A 17014-nucleotide genomic window follows, 5' to 3' on the forward strand; every position below is an offset into this window, starting at 1 on the left:
GTAGTAACATGGAATCCAGAGAATCTATTCCAAATACATGATGAAGGGAAAAAATAAAATCCAGAATGGTTTCTTGTACAGTCTAACAAATCTCCACAGAAATCTTCAAACTAAGAATATGGGGGTGGGGGGAGGGAGAGAGAATTAAAGTGTAGGCAATTTAAAAAGAAATTTAACTGAAAGAAAATCTAATTTTTTTCATCTCAGTGATATCCAAAAACATTATTAAAGCCTGACAAGTACAGGTTTGTTCTCTCTCTCCCTCTCTCTCTCTCTCTCTCTCTCTCTCTCTCTCTCTCTCTCTCTCACACACTCACACACACACACACACACACACACACACACACCACAGACTGGCTAATTAGGTAGGGTAGATCTAGAGCAGTGGTTCTCAACCTTGGCTGTACATTAGAATCACCTGGGAATCTTTTTAAAATCCTGATTTCTGGGCCTCATCCTCTGGAAACTCTGTTTCTTTGTTATGGGGTGGGGCCACAACATTAGTAACAAAGAAACAGAATTTCCGGAGGATGAGGCCCAGAAATCAGGTGATTCTAATTCCCAGGTGATTCTAATGTGCAGCCAAGGTTGAGAACCACTGGTCTAGAGAGTTAGAAGAGTAAGAGTTCATAGGAAATGGAACACTTTTTGTTTGTGGGTTTTTGTTGTTGTTTTTTTCATTCTTGTAAAAAACGAGCTCACAATTTTTTCCCAATGTTTCTACTTCATTGTGACCGCTGGAGGATCAAGGCAGGCTGTAGGACCAGGTTACTCTAATAAGTGCTCGCTAATATCCATCGTTGCGGAAAACTCGGGGCGGGAGACACTTGAAACTAAAGCCAACCAATCCTCTCCCAGTACCAGGTACCACCCAAAGCACTCTTTCTTGTTGTTTATCTTTGGAAACTTCAAAATAAGGACTCCTTGTCGCTGCACTATTCTGTTCTTAGAACCTGTGCCCTCAGGGCGGCCAGAAAACAACTGATTCTAATTCCGGGAGAAACAAAAAGTTGACATTGCGCCTTTTCCATTTCTGTTCCTTTCACTAAAACGACGGGAAACCGCACCATACGACAACACCGCCTATAAGGCTCCAAAACCCAAGGGACTTCAGAACTAAACCTCCCTGCTCCAAGTCTGAGACCCGAGCAGCGCAACAGGTAGGTGGCAACCCTCACCTGCCACAGGAACACAGGTGAGCCAAGCCTCATCTCCCGGCCGCTCAGAGACTACGCCTCCCAGGATGCAACGCGAGCACGTTCCCGCGAAGGCGCAATTGAACCCGTGCATGCCGGGAGGAGGAATTCCTTCGCTGAATTACTTAAGGCCGATTTCTCTCCCCTCACAAACTAATGATGCTCACATTCCTGGACTCATCCGGAGCGAGATCAGGTATGGACACCTCACATTCATGACTTCTTCCTAGTATGACCCTTCCGCTAAAAGTAACTTTGGGAACCTGCAAAACAAACAAACAAAACAACCAAACTTCTTTGCGGTTTTCCGTTTCCGGTTGGCTTGTTGCCTTGGTAACTGGGACGCACAGGCATCTTGGCGGTTATGGCGGGGCTGGGCAGTACGCCGATCCCCGACGGGGAGTTCACCGCGGCCGTGTACCGGCTCATCCGGGACTCCCGCTACGCCGAGGCGGTGCAGCTGCTGGGCAGGGAGCTGCAGCGGAGCCCGAGGAGCCGCGCCGGCCTGTCGCTGCTGGGCTACTGCTACTACCGCCTGCAGGAGTTCCCCATGGCGGCCGAGTGCTATGAGCAGCTGAGCCAGCTGCACCCGGAGCTGGAGCAGTACCGCCTGTACCAGGCCCAGGCGCTGTACAAGGCCTGCCTTTATCCCGAGGCCACCCGGGTCGCCTTCCTCCTGTTGGACAACCCCGCCTACCACAGCCGGGTCCTCCGTCTCCAAGCTGCTATCAAGTACAGCGAGGGCGATCTCCCCGGGGCCAGGAGCCTGGTGGAGCAGCTTCTGAGTGGGGACGGGGGTGAAGACGGTGGGGGTGAGAACGAGTCAGATAGCCAGGTCAACCTGGGTTGTTTGCTCTACAAGGAGGGACAGTATCAAGCTGCATGTTCCAAGTTCTTTACAGCCCTGCAGGCCTCGGGCTACCGGCCTGACCTTTCCTACAATCTGGCTTTGGCCTATTATAGCAGCCGACAGTATGGCCCAGCGCTGAAGCATATCGCTGACATTGTGGAGCGTGGCATCCGCCAGCACCCAGAGCTAGGTGTGGGCATGACCACCGAGGGCATTGATGTTCACAGTGTTGGCAACACTTTAGTTCTTCACCAGACTGCACTGGTGGAAGCCTTCAACCTTAAGGCAGCCATAGAATACCAACTGAAAAACTATGAGGTGGCCCAGGAAGCCCTCACTGACATGCCACCAAGGGCAGAGGAAGAGTTAGACCCTGTGACCCTGCACAACCAGGCACTGATGAATATGGATGCCAGGCCTACAGAAGGGTTTGAAAAGCTACAGTTTTTGCTCCAACAGAACCCCTTCCCCCCAGAGACCTTTGGCAACCTGTTGCTGCTCTACTGCAAATATGAGTATTTTGACCTAGCAGCCGATGTCCTGGCAGAGAATGCCCACTTGACTTATAAGTTCCTCACACCTTATCTCTATGACTTCTTAGATGCCATGATTACTTGCCAGACAGCTCCTGAAGAGGCCTTCATTAAGCTGGATGGGCTAGCCGGGATGCTGACTGAGCAACTTCGGAAACTCACCATGCAAGTGCAGGAAGGAAGACACATTAGAGATGATGAAGGGGTCAAAAAGGCAGTGAATGAATATGATGACATCCTGGAGAAGTATATTCCCGTATTGATGGCCCAGGCAAAGATCTACTGGAACCTTGAAAATTATTCAATGGTAGAAAAGATCTTCCGCAAATCTGTGGAATTCTGCAATGACCATGATGTATGGAAGCTGAATGTGGCTCATGTTCTGTTCATGCAGGAAAACAAATACAAAGAAGCCATCGGTTTTTATGAGCCCATAGTCAAGAAGCATTATAACAACATCCTGAATGTGAGTGCTATTGTATTGGCTAACCTCTGTGTTTCATATATTATGACAAGTCAAAATGAAGAAGCTGAGGAGTTGATGAGGAAGATTGAAAAGGAGGAAGAGCAGCTCTCCTATGATGACCCAGATAAGAAAACCTACCATCTCTGCATTGTGAATTTGGTGATCGGGACACTTTACTGTGCCAAAGGTAATTATGACTTTGGGATTTCTCGAGTTATCAAAAGCTTGGAACCTTACAATAAAAAACTGGGAACTGATACCTGGTACTATGCCAAAAGATGCTTCTTGTCCTTATTAGAAAACATGTCAAAACATAAGATCGTGATTCGTGAGAATGTTTTTCAAGAATGCGTGCAGTTTCTAGAACACTGTGAAGTTTATGGCAGGAACGTGCCTGCTGTTATTGAACAACCCCTGGAAGAAGAAAGAATGCATATTGGAAAGAATACGGTCACATATGAATCCAGACAATTAAAAGCTTTGATTTATGAGATTACAGGATGGAATATGTAGTCATGTCTTATAATGGCTTATAGCATAATTGGTTTATATCTGTATTTTGTACTGTTTTATTTGTATTTAGCCATTGGTATCTTTACTTTGTTACATGTTGAACTTTGTATAATTTACAGTCATAATAAAATAATTTGATTAACATGTTTTTAAAATCTTCACTAACTGAAATATAAGAATTTTGGACATGTATCTGTGAAACATTCAAAATGGAATGGGGATACTATGTGTTAGGACTTGTAATGCCTATGTTCCCTTTTCTTTGTTATCATGTGTACTTTGTTGTATTTTGAGAGTCCCTTGCACAAGGATTACATTATCCAAGAACTTGGCACTATCAAGCCTAGAATTCATTGATTACTATATAGAATTTCTAGTCTTTTAATAATAACGTTAGGGCCTGGCCACTGTGGGTGAGCATTGACCCATGAACCAGGAGGTCAGGGTTCAATTCCTGGTCAGGGCACATGCCTGGGTTGCAGGCTCAATCCCCAGTAGGGGGCATGCAGGATGCAGCCAGTGATTCTCTCTCATCATTGATGTTTCTATCTCCCTCTCCCTTCCTCTCTGAAATCAATTAAATGTATAAAACATTGGGGATTGTGTCCTCTCACCTCACCATTAGCCCTCATAATTAATTTGTAATGCATACATTTACATAGACTTTAGGATGTTTTGCCAGGGTTTTTAAATATAGATGTAACATTCTATGTAACCAAAATTACTTAGGTTATGTTTCTTTTAAATGTGCAAGACTCGGTGGGACGTCTGGTGCTTTTAACAGCCTTATGATGCTGTGTTGTAAAGAATGGTTTTCTTCCTTTGTTAATTTGAATATATGAACGAGATAGATATACTATTACTCTTTTTCCTGACTGCTCTCATTTATCATTCACAGTGACTCATGGTAGAGGTACCCTGAAAACTCAGTTCTAATTACTACTTTTTTGTTTCCTGCTAAGGATATGTTAATGCTAGATTTGTTTGCATGTTGTATCCTCTTGGGTAAGCAAAAATCTACATTATTCCCATGACCTCATCAAACTTCTCTCCTACTTCTGTCACAATGAAATGTCAATTCTGTAACATTATCTGACAGTTTCACAATGCTAGCTTCACACCCAGAACCCTCCCAATAAGAACTCCACTAATTCCACTTAGTAATTTTCCCACCCCTTTTCTTTCCACAAATCAGTCAACACCAACATGATTTGGCTTAGGAAAAAATAAAAAAGTACTAGGTTGAATTATATGAAATTGCTGATTTTCAGTTTTTGACCTACTAACAATTTCTTATGGTTCAACCTAATAGTTTTCTACTGAAAGTTAATGAACCCCCTGCCATAATGAGATGATTTTTTTCCTTCAAGGAGAAATCACTTAGCCACTTTGGTACTCAGAAGTATGCTCAGCATAAATCCTCTGTAACATGACCTCCAGGGTGTTCATTTTCTGTTACATCTATCAGAAATGTTGGCTTATTCTGAAGTACAGTGGTCTTGAATTCACAGCATTTTTAATGTTGATACCATTTACCATTTTTATGTTTCACCCCATATTTGGAGGACAATGTTTAATGATCTCTTCTGTGCATTCCATTGCATAGGTATATACCTAGAAAATGTTCTTTAACAATATTTGTATTAAAAACGTTGCTGTTTTTGTGCAGTAGCTCTGTGCTTCTCTCAAGCTTCATAGCCCCTTAAGATCTGGAAAGTAAATGAACTGAAATCTTATTTTCAACAGCCATGTTAAAATTCTGATTTTATTTTGCACATTTCCTCTAAACTACTTTTTTCTTAAGAAAAAAAAAGCATAAAGTGTAAGTAACACTAACCACCCCAAAGTAAATGTTTTCCAGATTCCCTTTTGCAAATAGCCAGGCCTTTATTCAGCTACACTTTATTTACCCAGGTGCTGTGTGTTTGTGGTTTGCATCTATGTGTAATTTAGCTTTTCAGAACATAAAAAGCTTTTGAGAACAGTTTTTAACCCTTTGCCGCTGGGCAGCTGGGATTTCCTAGTGAGTAATGCATCAGGAAATCCTGACTGCTCCTACCAATGAGTAAAGGAATAAAGGTCAGGCATGGCATTTGTCCCCTTTCTTACTGTGGTTCTCCAGAGAGGCGCCCCCCTGGATTGATAGATGGCTACCTCGTGACAGCAAAGACTCATGAGCCACGCCTACTGGAGGAGACTGGGATTGTGAGGGTGTTCCTAAGTCCCCAGGCACTTGTTTTCCTTTATTTTTAGGATATGCTTTTTTAAGCTCACCTTTAAAGTACTCAGCTCTGCTTATTGACACTAACAGGCTAATGACTTTACAATGACTCCGTATTTTGCCATTTGAATGAAGGCTTTCATTCCTAAAACTCTGATGAAAAGCTTTGTTCTATGCTCCTAGGACATATGAACTTAGTGCACTGTTTCTCCACACACAAAAAAGATTTCCCTGTATTTCTAAAGCTTTAGTCCATTAAGATTCCGTCAAAATATCTGCCTAGCATATTTTAAAGAGGTCAGATATTAAATGCAGTATTTTATAATATTAGCCAACCCCCCCATCTCCACATGTTCAGAATATAAGCATGTGTTTGTACACAAGTAGTTATTTTCATTTTCTCAGACATGAACAAGAACTTGATCTTTGTGTGCAGAGCAACCAAGCAGACTCCTTTGGTCAGTAGCATGACATATTACTCATGACAGCCCCTCCTTGAATTTGGCCCCAGCTGTGGCATGAATGTTCATACTAATGCCATTTTTAAAGGTCAGGTGTATAATGGCTAACCCTTACCCATTCATGGACAACCGGGAAATGGGAAAACTGTGTGAGATGGAGGTGGGTCATTGGGCAGATGACCTTCCCTCCCAGAGGGTGATATAGGAACATACAGGTATGGCCTCAAACCTCAGAAGGGTACCTCAGGTAGAATCCGTATAGAATTGTCAGTGATAGGTTTGACCTGAGGTTAGAATAATTTGTTTCTAGATGTACAAATAAATAAGCTTACTAGGAAATGTGAGATAAGAAGGGTAAATGGCTTGGAGGGGAAGATTTAGGGGAGTAACTTTCTGACCCCTCTTCCCTGTCTATAATCCTTGCGTGGGCTCATTTCCACACTGGAGTCTGAGGTAAGCAGTGCTGGAGGTCTGTCCAGGTAAGCAGAGTGTGGCTACCACCCAATTTTAAAAGGATAACATCACCAAAGAAAAGCTTTTTATTTCAGGTGAACCTCAGCATTTTCTAATGCAGTTTTCATCTTAGGTTCCTTTGTCTTTTTCTTAATAACTATGGGCGATATGGACATATATGGGAAGTTGTGCTGCTTTCCTGAAGTTATTTTCTGTCACACGAAGTAGCTTCCTAGCAATAGTGTGACTTTCAGCTCACTATCCACCATTCACTAACTGCCTTTTATCCCTTGTTGATCTTCCAGTGGGATTTAAGTGATATTTGATGTTTTTGGGTGTTGTTTTTTGTTGTTGTTTTTTTGTATTCACTTACTGTGCTATATACACCCTTAGTTTCAGTAACTCTGGGTTCTTGTTTGTCCAACCACATAATTACCATTACTGTAATCACCAGATTCTAAACTTATATTTCCATTTTAGCTATAAGATATACACAACTTTTTGAGTACCTTAATGTAGTCCAAATCCTTCAACAGCAACTTAATTAAGTTAGCAATGTTAAGGAACTGTGATTTTTTTTTTAATATAGATAGGCTCTATGTTATAATAAAACATTTCTTTAGTGTTAAACAGTTCTTTCAATTTCCAGTCTCTCTATAGGAAGATGTATAACTTATAGTAATAGGTTATTCTTACACTTTTAAGTGCAGCTCAAAGGAATATAATACTAAAGTTATAAAAATGCAAAGTTATTAAGTCCATCAAATGCAGCACTTCCTTTTACGAGTTTCATAAAGGCATCAATGGATTAAACATTTCCAGAGAAAGACAGCATCAGAAGCAAAAGGCTTCTGATATTTTTGAGGCTCCTACTCCATAGACAGGAGGAGACTGTTTTATTACTGATGCCCTCTGTAGAGGGCCGTGACTAATAGTCTACTTTAAAAAGCAGAAATTCTGGCCCTGGCCGGTGTGGCTCGGTTGGAGCCTTGTCCCGTACACCAAAAGGTCATGGGTCCAATCCCTGGTCAGGGTGCATAAGCAGCTGATCAATATTCTCTCTCTCTCTCCCTTCCCCTTTCTCTAAAAATCAATGAAAGTGTCTTCGGGTGAGGATTTTTTTTAAGCAGAAATTCTGTATACTACCCAGCACAGGCAGTGTAGAGCAGCGAAGCAAAGAGGCACTGGGTTCTGTCACACCTGGCTCCATATCTCAGCAACACCATTACTCAGCTACCTACAGTGGGTGTAACTCAACCTTGCTAAACCTGGTATTTCACCAATAAAAAGGGGACGATATACTCACTAAACAAGTTTGTTGCAAAAATAGTCATTACCTCTTGTGTAGGGTTAAGTGCCTACACAATGTCTGGCTAATAAGGGGTAAATTAAAAAATAAATTATTAATGCAATGATCAATTCCAGGGTAGTTTTCAGCAAAAATACGTAGACTCAGAATCACTGAGACTGAGAAGGGACCTCAGAGATGTTCATTTTACAAAAGAAGAAATTAGGCCCCAATAGGGAAAGTGACTTGTAGTTGGTAGAGAAGAAAAAGAGCAAACACACACTCTCCAGAATGGAGCTCTTCGTACTGTGTTCTTAGCCTTTAGAACTATACCTTCCCCTGAGTTTCTTCACAGATTTACAGTGACAAGTTTCAGTCATTTTTAAAGAGTATCTTCTCAGTTCGGCACAATGAAATACAAAGTACAAAGGATATGACAGGCCCTAGCTGGTTTTGCTCAGTGGCCCGTGGACTGAAGGATCCCTCCCTGGTTCGATTCCGGTCAAGGGCATATGCTCTAGTTTCAGGTTCGATCCTCAGTAAGGGCCATCCAGGAGGCAGCCAATCAATGATTCTCATAATTAATGTTTCTCTCTCACCCTCTCCCTTCCTCTCTGATATCAATAAAAATATATTAAAAAACAAAAACAAGCAATATGACAGAACTATCTATGTACTAATAAAAGGGTAATATGCTAATTAGGGCAGACATCTTCCAGACGTCCATCGGGACAAAGCCACAGTGGCTGCGGGGCCCGGGGCTCACGGCAGCCGTGGGCTATGGCAGCCATGGGCTCAGGAAGCTGCAAGGCCTGGAGCTCAGGCCTTGCAGCCACCGTGGCCAGCAGTGGCAGCAGCAGTGGGATGATGGGGGCGGCGCCTTCCCTTGATCAGCTTGGTCGCCTCCTGCAGAGGGAGTCCAGACTGCGGCTTAGGCCTGCTCCCCCCCGCTGGCTCAGTGGATAGAGCATTAGCCTATGGACTGAAGGTTCCCAGGTTCAATTCCAGTCAAGGGCACATGCCCAGGTTGCAGGCTCGATCCTCAGTAGGAGGCATGCAGGAGGCAGCCAATCAGTGATTCTCTCTCATCACTGATGTTTCTATGTCTCCCTCTCCCTCTCTGAAATAAAAATATATTTTTAAAAAATGCATCAGAAAATGGGTTTATGAGTATATTGAAAGAGAAATGGCCCTGAGGATAAACACCTGCAAAAGTACATGTGATGGGAGTAAGACTTCATTTGTTTTTCTGATAGGGTAACACAGGAAATCAGAGCAGCAAGCTTTATTAAATGATTTCAGTCTGGCTGCTGACAATATTAAATTAAGTAAATGTAATTGCATGCTTAACGTTTGTCTGGCATAAATGTTGATTCATTGGGAAAAAGCCTATCTATGGACACAATGTAAAAACATGAGGTGACAATAGCATGTGACGTGGAAATGTAGCTGCCTGAACCCTGAAGGCTCTTTCATGAATGTTATTGTGCAGGCCTTTGTGAATTCACTTAGATGATAATTCAGGCAGATAATACATGTCTCAATTCTGATGACCCGAAGCTTGATGGGACACACAGTATTCTGGGTAAGAATCAAGATTCTTAAATCTAGAACTAAATCCAGTAAGATGCAAATTTTAGTGAGGCCTTTAAATATAAGTAATGAGGCTTTAAAAAAAATCAGCCTTCAAGGAGATGTGAATAAAATGGCACATGCAGAAAAGAAAGCCCTTGTTAAATTCAAATTCAGCGTGAGATGACAGTGCAAAATCCACCGAAAAGGCATTTTTTTAGTGAATAGAATAAGGAAATCATTGGTACTACTCTGGATCATCCAGGCCTAGACACCACAACTTTAAAACTATCACATGGGCACATATAAAGAGAAATTCGCATGGTGAAGGATCTAGAACTGACAGGAACAAGACTTGGCAGGGGACTGGGGGAACATGAGCTGTCTTTAAATACCTGAAGAGCTGCCCTTCAGTAGAGCAATTGAACAATTCTTTATGACAAAAGAAGACCTAACTCACACTAATGGATAAAAGGAGACAGATTACAGTAAATTAAAACAAAACCTCTTAATACCTGAAGATTTCAGAAGTTGGAAAAGGTTTCCTGGAAAGGCAGTAAATTCCCATTTGGTCACAAATGTTCAGGAAGGCTGGTTATTGTTTATGGCCTCAAGGATGGGGGAGGTTAGGAAATAATTTTTATTTTTTGGGGGGAAAAAAAGGGATGAGATGATTTCTAAGGTTCATTCAGTCTGAACTTACATAAGCTAGGTAAAAAATTGCTTTCTTTAACTAAATATTAAGAGCTAAAATCTTAGTGTGGCAAGTGATTATTGAAATTTGTCAACTAAAATGGATTCAATAGGTCTAATTCTCAGTCATTCCACAGTTACAAGCTTCCCTCCAGTGTGGCAGCCATGGGCAGGGACAAAATCAGCATCTGTCTGGGCACACGTGCTTCACTACTGGAGAGGCTACGCATGAGTACAGACTGTATCCTATTTATTCTCTGACTCAGCATGATGCTGTCAACAAAAGTTGGAATCAACATGAAATAAGCAACAATTCCTGTAACAATGAGTGGTTTAGGTATTATTTTATTTTTTCCCAGCACATTTTAAAAATCACACATGGGCATTTGCTTATAGAACAGTACAGTCTAGGAAAAGCAATAAAAGGAGAATGCAAACATACACTGGAAGCACAGTAGATAGACTATGTGTGGAGCCCTTGTGGAAAACAGTATGGCTCAGTCTGAATTGACAAAGCTATGTTGGAATTTCTCTTCCCACTACATATCCACTTTTAGACTATAAAGGTAAAGAGAAGAATTGTTTGTATGCATTAGTTACAGCAGTATAATGGCTTACATACAAGTGTTTATCCACATGTAGTTCCAAAAAGATTATACTACAGTACTGGCAGTAGGAAGAACAGGTACTGCCTTGGAGGAAGACTCAGGATAAGATAATTATTCAAGTCAAGTTGCATCAGAGCCAAAGAATTTCATAGGCTTAGCAAAAAAGGACAAAAAATAAGAAATATAATCTACACATATTTCTTGTAAGATTTATCATTGTCCAGGAACATAAATATTCATTATTCTGAAGGCACTATCACACAAAAAAAGGACTAACAACATAAAAAATAGGACACACACACACACACACACACACACACTTGCTCCTCAGGGAGCTGTGTAAGCAAACATCAAAGAGCATGATATGGATCTCTCAGGAACTAAATATGTCACACTCACCAAGCCACATCTGAGGGCTACTCATTTGGAGCAGTGGAAATGAAAATATAAAACTGAAAATACATATAAACCCCATCAACTGAATAGATGTGGGAGTACAGATGCACCATACAATTAAATATGCTAGAACGGGTGATCCAAAGCACGGTGGAAAGAATGTTCAGTGTTTCTACATACCAGTACTTAACTCCTGACATGTTCTTAAAGAGGAAGAGCCCTGAATTGCTAAACAATCTCTGTCTTTTAAAGACTCTCTCCCACTCATTTTAAATAATGGCTATTTCATGAAAAAAAAAAAAATCCCAACAAGGCACTGTGATCTTTTGGGGATATTCTTTAAGTAGGTCAAAAGATAATTATTTATAGAAATTGTACACCAGTATAAGCATTTCATGTCCTTTGTGTATGTGAACAAGACTATTTGAAGGGTTAAACAAATGTTTCATAGGGAGCTGATGTTGAAAAACACTGCCAATATTAAGAAGCCTTAAACACAAGCATACATGACCCTGACTGGTGGCTCAGTTGGTTGGAGCATCATCCCATACACTGAAAGGTCACGGGTTCCATTTCTGGTATGGCACATACCTCAGTTGAAGGTTTGATTCCCAGCTGAAGTATATACCTAGGTTGTGGGTTCAATCAATTGCTGTGTCTCTCACATCCATGTTTCTCCCTCCGCCCTCCTCTCTAAAATCAGTAAACATATCCTTAGGTGAGGATTTTTTTAAAAAAAGCATTATGTACTACTTAGAAATCCACACTAAAACTTTTTTTCCCCTTTTCTCTCTTAACTTTGGAAGTTCAGTCTTTGAAAAATGTTCCTAATGATGTTTTTATTTTTTCCTTGTGGAAAAAAAAAGTATAAAATAATCTTTGAGAATCAAAAAAGAAATCTTTCCATGTTCACAGAGCTAAGATACTTAATTCTGTGATGGTTCTTTGGTGTGAGTGTCCTATATATCAGTGGTCCTTATGTGTGTTAAGAAATTGTAGTTAGGAGAGCACTAGAGTGCTCATTCTTTGTGGATCTTCCAAGATTCAAATGGGGAATGCTTCAGATTCACTAGAGACTAACAACCTCCTAGGAATATAACACTGATCTAAAAAAGAATTAGAGGGATAAAACCTACCTAACAATATACTCAGCCATAAACAGAAAGGGATTTAGTTATATTTAGGTTGCACTTGATTATGCTTCATTAATAAAATGATAAAAATTAATTTTGTTTTCAAAATTAGTGAAATCAGTGAAAATATGAAGATGAAAAAGTAAACCTAGAAGGAAAACCCATATGCATACAGAACAAACAGCTTTGCACTCCCTTTGAAGAAAGAAAACTCTCAGACCCAGGTCCATTTTATTAATAATATAAGTTTCTACAATCTGTTGACATTACAAGTAGTTTTTACAGTTACATTTCATACTAAAGACAAACACTGTTTGGCTTAAGAAGCAAAAGCTGAGTAATTCACATCCTCCATGTCAGACACTGTATTTCAATAATTAAAAAATCTTTTATGCTTTCTGAATTTTAGCATCAAAGTATGTGTTGTTTCTCTTTTAGGAAATTGAAATTTATAAAAAAAATTTAATGAATATACTGTCATGTGGCTCATTTGGGAACAGGAAGCCTTGGGCAAAGCGAAGCTTCTATAACTTATGAAGCCAAAGGCGATTCTGGATTCTCAATCCTCACTGGCACTTGCTACTTTTGGCTTTTATCCCCACCATGAGCTAAGCCCTAATTAAAATCAAAGTTGCTAAATATTCAGTGGTAAACAAAAAACTATTAAAGCTGTCTTTAGTTCCTGTCTCAGTGTTTCTTAAAATGTACATACATTTTCCACAGTCTTTCATTTTGGCTGCCGCAAGCACCAGCACATGCGGTTTGTGAATCAATTCCTAATACATAACCATTTGTGTTCCACATTTACATAGAATAGATGCTCAGCAAACCCAGTCCCATTTGCACAGCCAAGATTACACGCTTCAGCTCGGGGCCACAAAGCTTCCCTGCTCAGCAATGGGTAAGAAGCTGTGGCTACAAAAGAATAAAACAGAGGAAAATCTCTGGAGCCGACATGCACAAAGGCATTTAAAAACACAAGCTAGGACTTCGCAGTTACTGGGCACAGTCTGTAAAAGAGGTTTCCTCGGAGCCATCTGCATCTGGCATAGGGTACACACTGATGGACGCTCACCCGTTACATTTGTTTTCCAAAATACAGAAGGCTTCCAGCTTCATCAATAACTTTTAAGTAACTGTACTATACACAATAATGTAAGCATTTAGGAAGAAAACTCAGTTCCTCATAGGAGGAAAGAATTTAATCCTCCTTCTTTGTAGTAATATGCTGGGTACAATAAACTTGTGGCTTTTACAATTCTTACTAAACTAAAAAAGCTCAAGTTACTCCGCACAGGACTAAATTCACTTATGTACTGTAAATTACACCAAACATTAAGGCAAGTTACTCTAAGGGTCAATAAAGCCTGTTCATATTGAGTCTTTAATATTCAATGTCATTTCTCACTAGCAGCAAGTACCCATTACCACTAAAACCCCAATCCAAATGTGGTATCAATCAGATAAAATGTTAGAAATATGACTAAGACAAGCCAATGTTATGTGGTACTGAAAACCAAATACTGAATTTAAAATTTTAAATAAACTCATTCAAAATGAGTTAGGAAGCCTCACAATGTTCTCCAGGCTTTAACTTTTATGAGGCCATTTTCAGATATTTCAGAAATACAAGGCAAGGTTTAAGTGCTTCTTGAAGTCAAGAACTTAGCTCTCCACACACCTCAGAGCTGGGTATGAAAGTGGGAGGTTTTCTGATTTACTAAATCAGAGTGAAACTGCACTGATGAGTGCTCCTGTGTTTCAAAATGATCCCAACTACAAAACATGGTCACCACTATAATATCGACTGGGGCATTCTGCAAACATGGGAGAAGGAAAACAAAGACATAAATCACTGATTTCCACAAGGTTCATGTAGAATAGTGAACACAACAATTCCAGGTGTTGCATTTAGTTTCCTAATATCAAATACAGAATTTCTGAGATTGTTGAAATCTGAACTCCCTGGGAAAGAATGCTGTAACAATCACATGCAAAAAAAAATTGATCTGCTTATGAATCTGTAAGTTTTATTTTTTAAAAATTACTCAGAAACATGTATACACTCCAGTGAGATATTAGTACCATATTAAATTTTACATTTTGATTACCAATTAGAGAAATCACCTTCATGAATAGATGCATTTTATAAAGCTGATATTTTTATTATAATTCTAGAGGCAAATAAAATGTAATTTCCTCATCATGTATCCAACTATTTCAAACATTAAGGGCTTTAAGCACAGATCTGCTGGAAATTTTATACTTAAAAATAAATCACCAATGTAGAGAGGCAGCTTCAAATATACCAATATTTTGTTTTTGTTGTTAAAGTAATATTTAATTTTTATTTGCTTACGATTTATTAGTTTGAGGCCAATTTTATTAATTAAAAATTATTTATCATCTTGAAGTCTTAAAAATACCATTTTGTCAATTTTTACTTTTCTGGTTAAGGCTACTTCAGATATAAAATGTATCAAACTGCCCAAAAATACTCTGGAGCTGTTGCTACATAGACAGACAGTGTGTCCTTTTACAGGCTCATCTGCATTTTGACCTACATTATCTGACCAAATATTAATTTTAAAAAATTATCAAAAGTTAGGTATTGCATTAAGAAAAGAATCCATCTCAAAATGTGAATCATGAACTTTTACAGTGATTCAAAGTAATCATTTCATGTATTTTAATATCCAGATTTGAATGTAAAAATGTTTGCTAAATGTGATTAATGTCCTATTATTTAAGAAATATGATATTTCAAATTTTTGATTATGCTATGTGTATTAAAACATTAGCTTTTTAAAATTTAGGTTAAACCAGTAATTCAAAAAAGGCAAACCATTATTAAAAACTAAACTGAAACTTTACTTTTACATGAAAATGTATCATGTTGTTTGGGTTCATTGAAAAACAAAGCAAAACAGATTTATCATTGAAACTGTTGAGGCTTTCACATTCAATAGCTAAATGATAACTGTGTTTCTTTAGCCAAACAATTCCTCGAACTGGAGATGTTAAATGCAAGGAGTCTTCCTTCTTTCCTGTTGCAGCTTCTGCATCTCAGCAACAGGAATGTGAAATTACAAACATTAGGATTCTAAGTTGATTAAAGGCATTCATTTCATGGTAAACCTATTCTTCACATACAATGAGCAATAAGTCAGCTTTTCTTATAAAACATATTATGAATGAAATAAGATATAACAATAGGTTATCTCAGTGATACAAATACAACTCATACTTCAGTAGAAACAGAAATATGGAGAACAAAAACACGTCCCCAAACAGAATAATTTGTATATTGATGATTTAAAGTTTTATAATTGTATACTAATTAAAAAGGGTAGACCAAGCACCTTACAGAACTGAAAGCATCCCAAGTAACAGACTGCCAAATTTGTTTCACGAGTATCCTCCCTTAATGGCCTATTCACACTAGAATGCATTCAAACATACATGTGCATCACTCCTCAGTGGAATTCTTCCTAAGATATCTGCTTCCCAGATATGTTATTTTTAAAAAGAGGCTAGGTAAGCAATAGATAACACTAAAATCTGCCTTTGTTAAGAAGAAACATCAATACAAAACAGCTGGCAGCATCTTCCTCTGACATAACAACTGGCAGACTTGTGCTGCCTTACTAAAATCTGAAATGATAACCAAATGAGAGAGACTTAGGAATACCATCTGTCAATCCACAAATGCAGAAACAAAACAAATTACAGAATGAAACAAACTTATGTTAAACCAACAAACAAATGTAGCCAAAATATAGTCCATGATATATATGATTACTGGCATAACCATAGTTGAAGACTTTAAAAAAAAAAGTGACATTTTTTCATAACAATAGTAATGGATTTATAAAAGGTTTCTGTTTCCAAAGATGTTATTGGGGTCCACATATTCCTTGACAGACTTCAGCATCCCAAAGCCGACATCAGAGATACTCTCTTTTAGCCATTGCTTCCGTAACTTGCCCACTGAAAAAAACAAAATAAAAAATGCTTCAATATACACTGTGATGCTGGGAACCGATCAATCTTGTGACCACGAATGAACAAACACTGTGTGATAAATGCTTTTATTCAAAAATGAGAAATGTTTTGCTTTATTTGATTTATTGAGCCCACCAGACTATCAAGCTCATTAAGCCCAATGTATTCCCAGGGGAGGCCTGTGCTCCACAGTGTCTCCTTTTTCTGTAAACTATGAAATGAAGATGAAGAAAGCTTGGACTGAAATTATGGCCCATTTTACAAATAACAAAATGAGAAAAACACGCATTTCAAAAGAACCAACCTCCTGTCTTAAAAACCAAAACAGCCAAAGTTTCAGAGAAAATGAAGTTAACTCAAGAAAAACATCACATTCAGTTGAATCTGTTGGGTATAATATAGCAAAAATGACAGACTACATATTCGTAATATTTCAAGGAGAACAAAAGCTTTAAAATTTTTAAGAAAATTTGAACCCTGGGTTTTAAGGAAAAACAATCTGGTTATGAAGCTTTTCCATTTGTATTTTATTTTCATATTATTAAATAAATATGCATGTTTACTTTTTCCTAATGTTTTCCCCAAATTAGAGATTTCTTTAGGCACTAAGTAAATCAAACACTTAA

At 39.0% G+C, this 17014-nt stretch overlaps 2 protein-coding genes across 3 annotated transcripts in view; one reads left to right on the top strand and one right to left on the bottom strand.

Moving 5' to 3' along the window:
* The first annotated feature begins 1274 nt into the window (after positions 1-1274).
* On the top strand, positions 1275-3707 carry LOC118662164 (tetratricopeptide repeat protein 30B-like). Its single transcript, XM_036320782.1, has one exon. The coding sequence runs from the start codon at positions 1561-1563 to the stop codon at positions 3556-3558; it is 1998 nt and encodes a 665-aa protein (XP_036176675.1). The 5' UTR covers positions 1275-1560; the 3' UTR covers positions 3559-3707.
* An 8171-nt stretch (positions 3708-11878) lies between these two features.
* AGPS (alkylglycerone phosphate synthase) overlaps positions 11879-17014 on the bottom strand; it is a 134753-nt gene continuing 129617 nt past the window's right edge. For both annotated transcript variants that reach the window (XM_036319243.1, XM_036319246.1), the window contains exon 20: positions 11879-16373. In XM_036319243.1, the coding sequence (XP_036175136.1) occupies positions 16252-16373 (122 nt within the window). In that variant the 3' untranslated portion in view covers positions 11879-16251. The remainder of the gene's footprint in view (positions 16374-17014) is intronic.

This window comes from Myotis myotis, unplaced genomic scaffold (assembly GCF_014108235.1).
Source record: "Myotis myotis isolate mMyoMyo1 unplaced genomic scaffold, mMyoMyo1.p scaffold_m19_p_8, whole genome shotgun sequence".
Taxonomy (NCBI): domain Eukaryota; kingdom Metazoa; phylum Chordata; class Mammalia; order Chiroptera; family Vespertilionidae; genus Myotis; species Myotis myotis.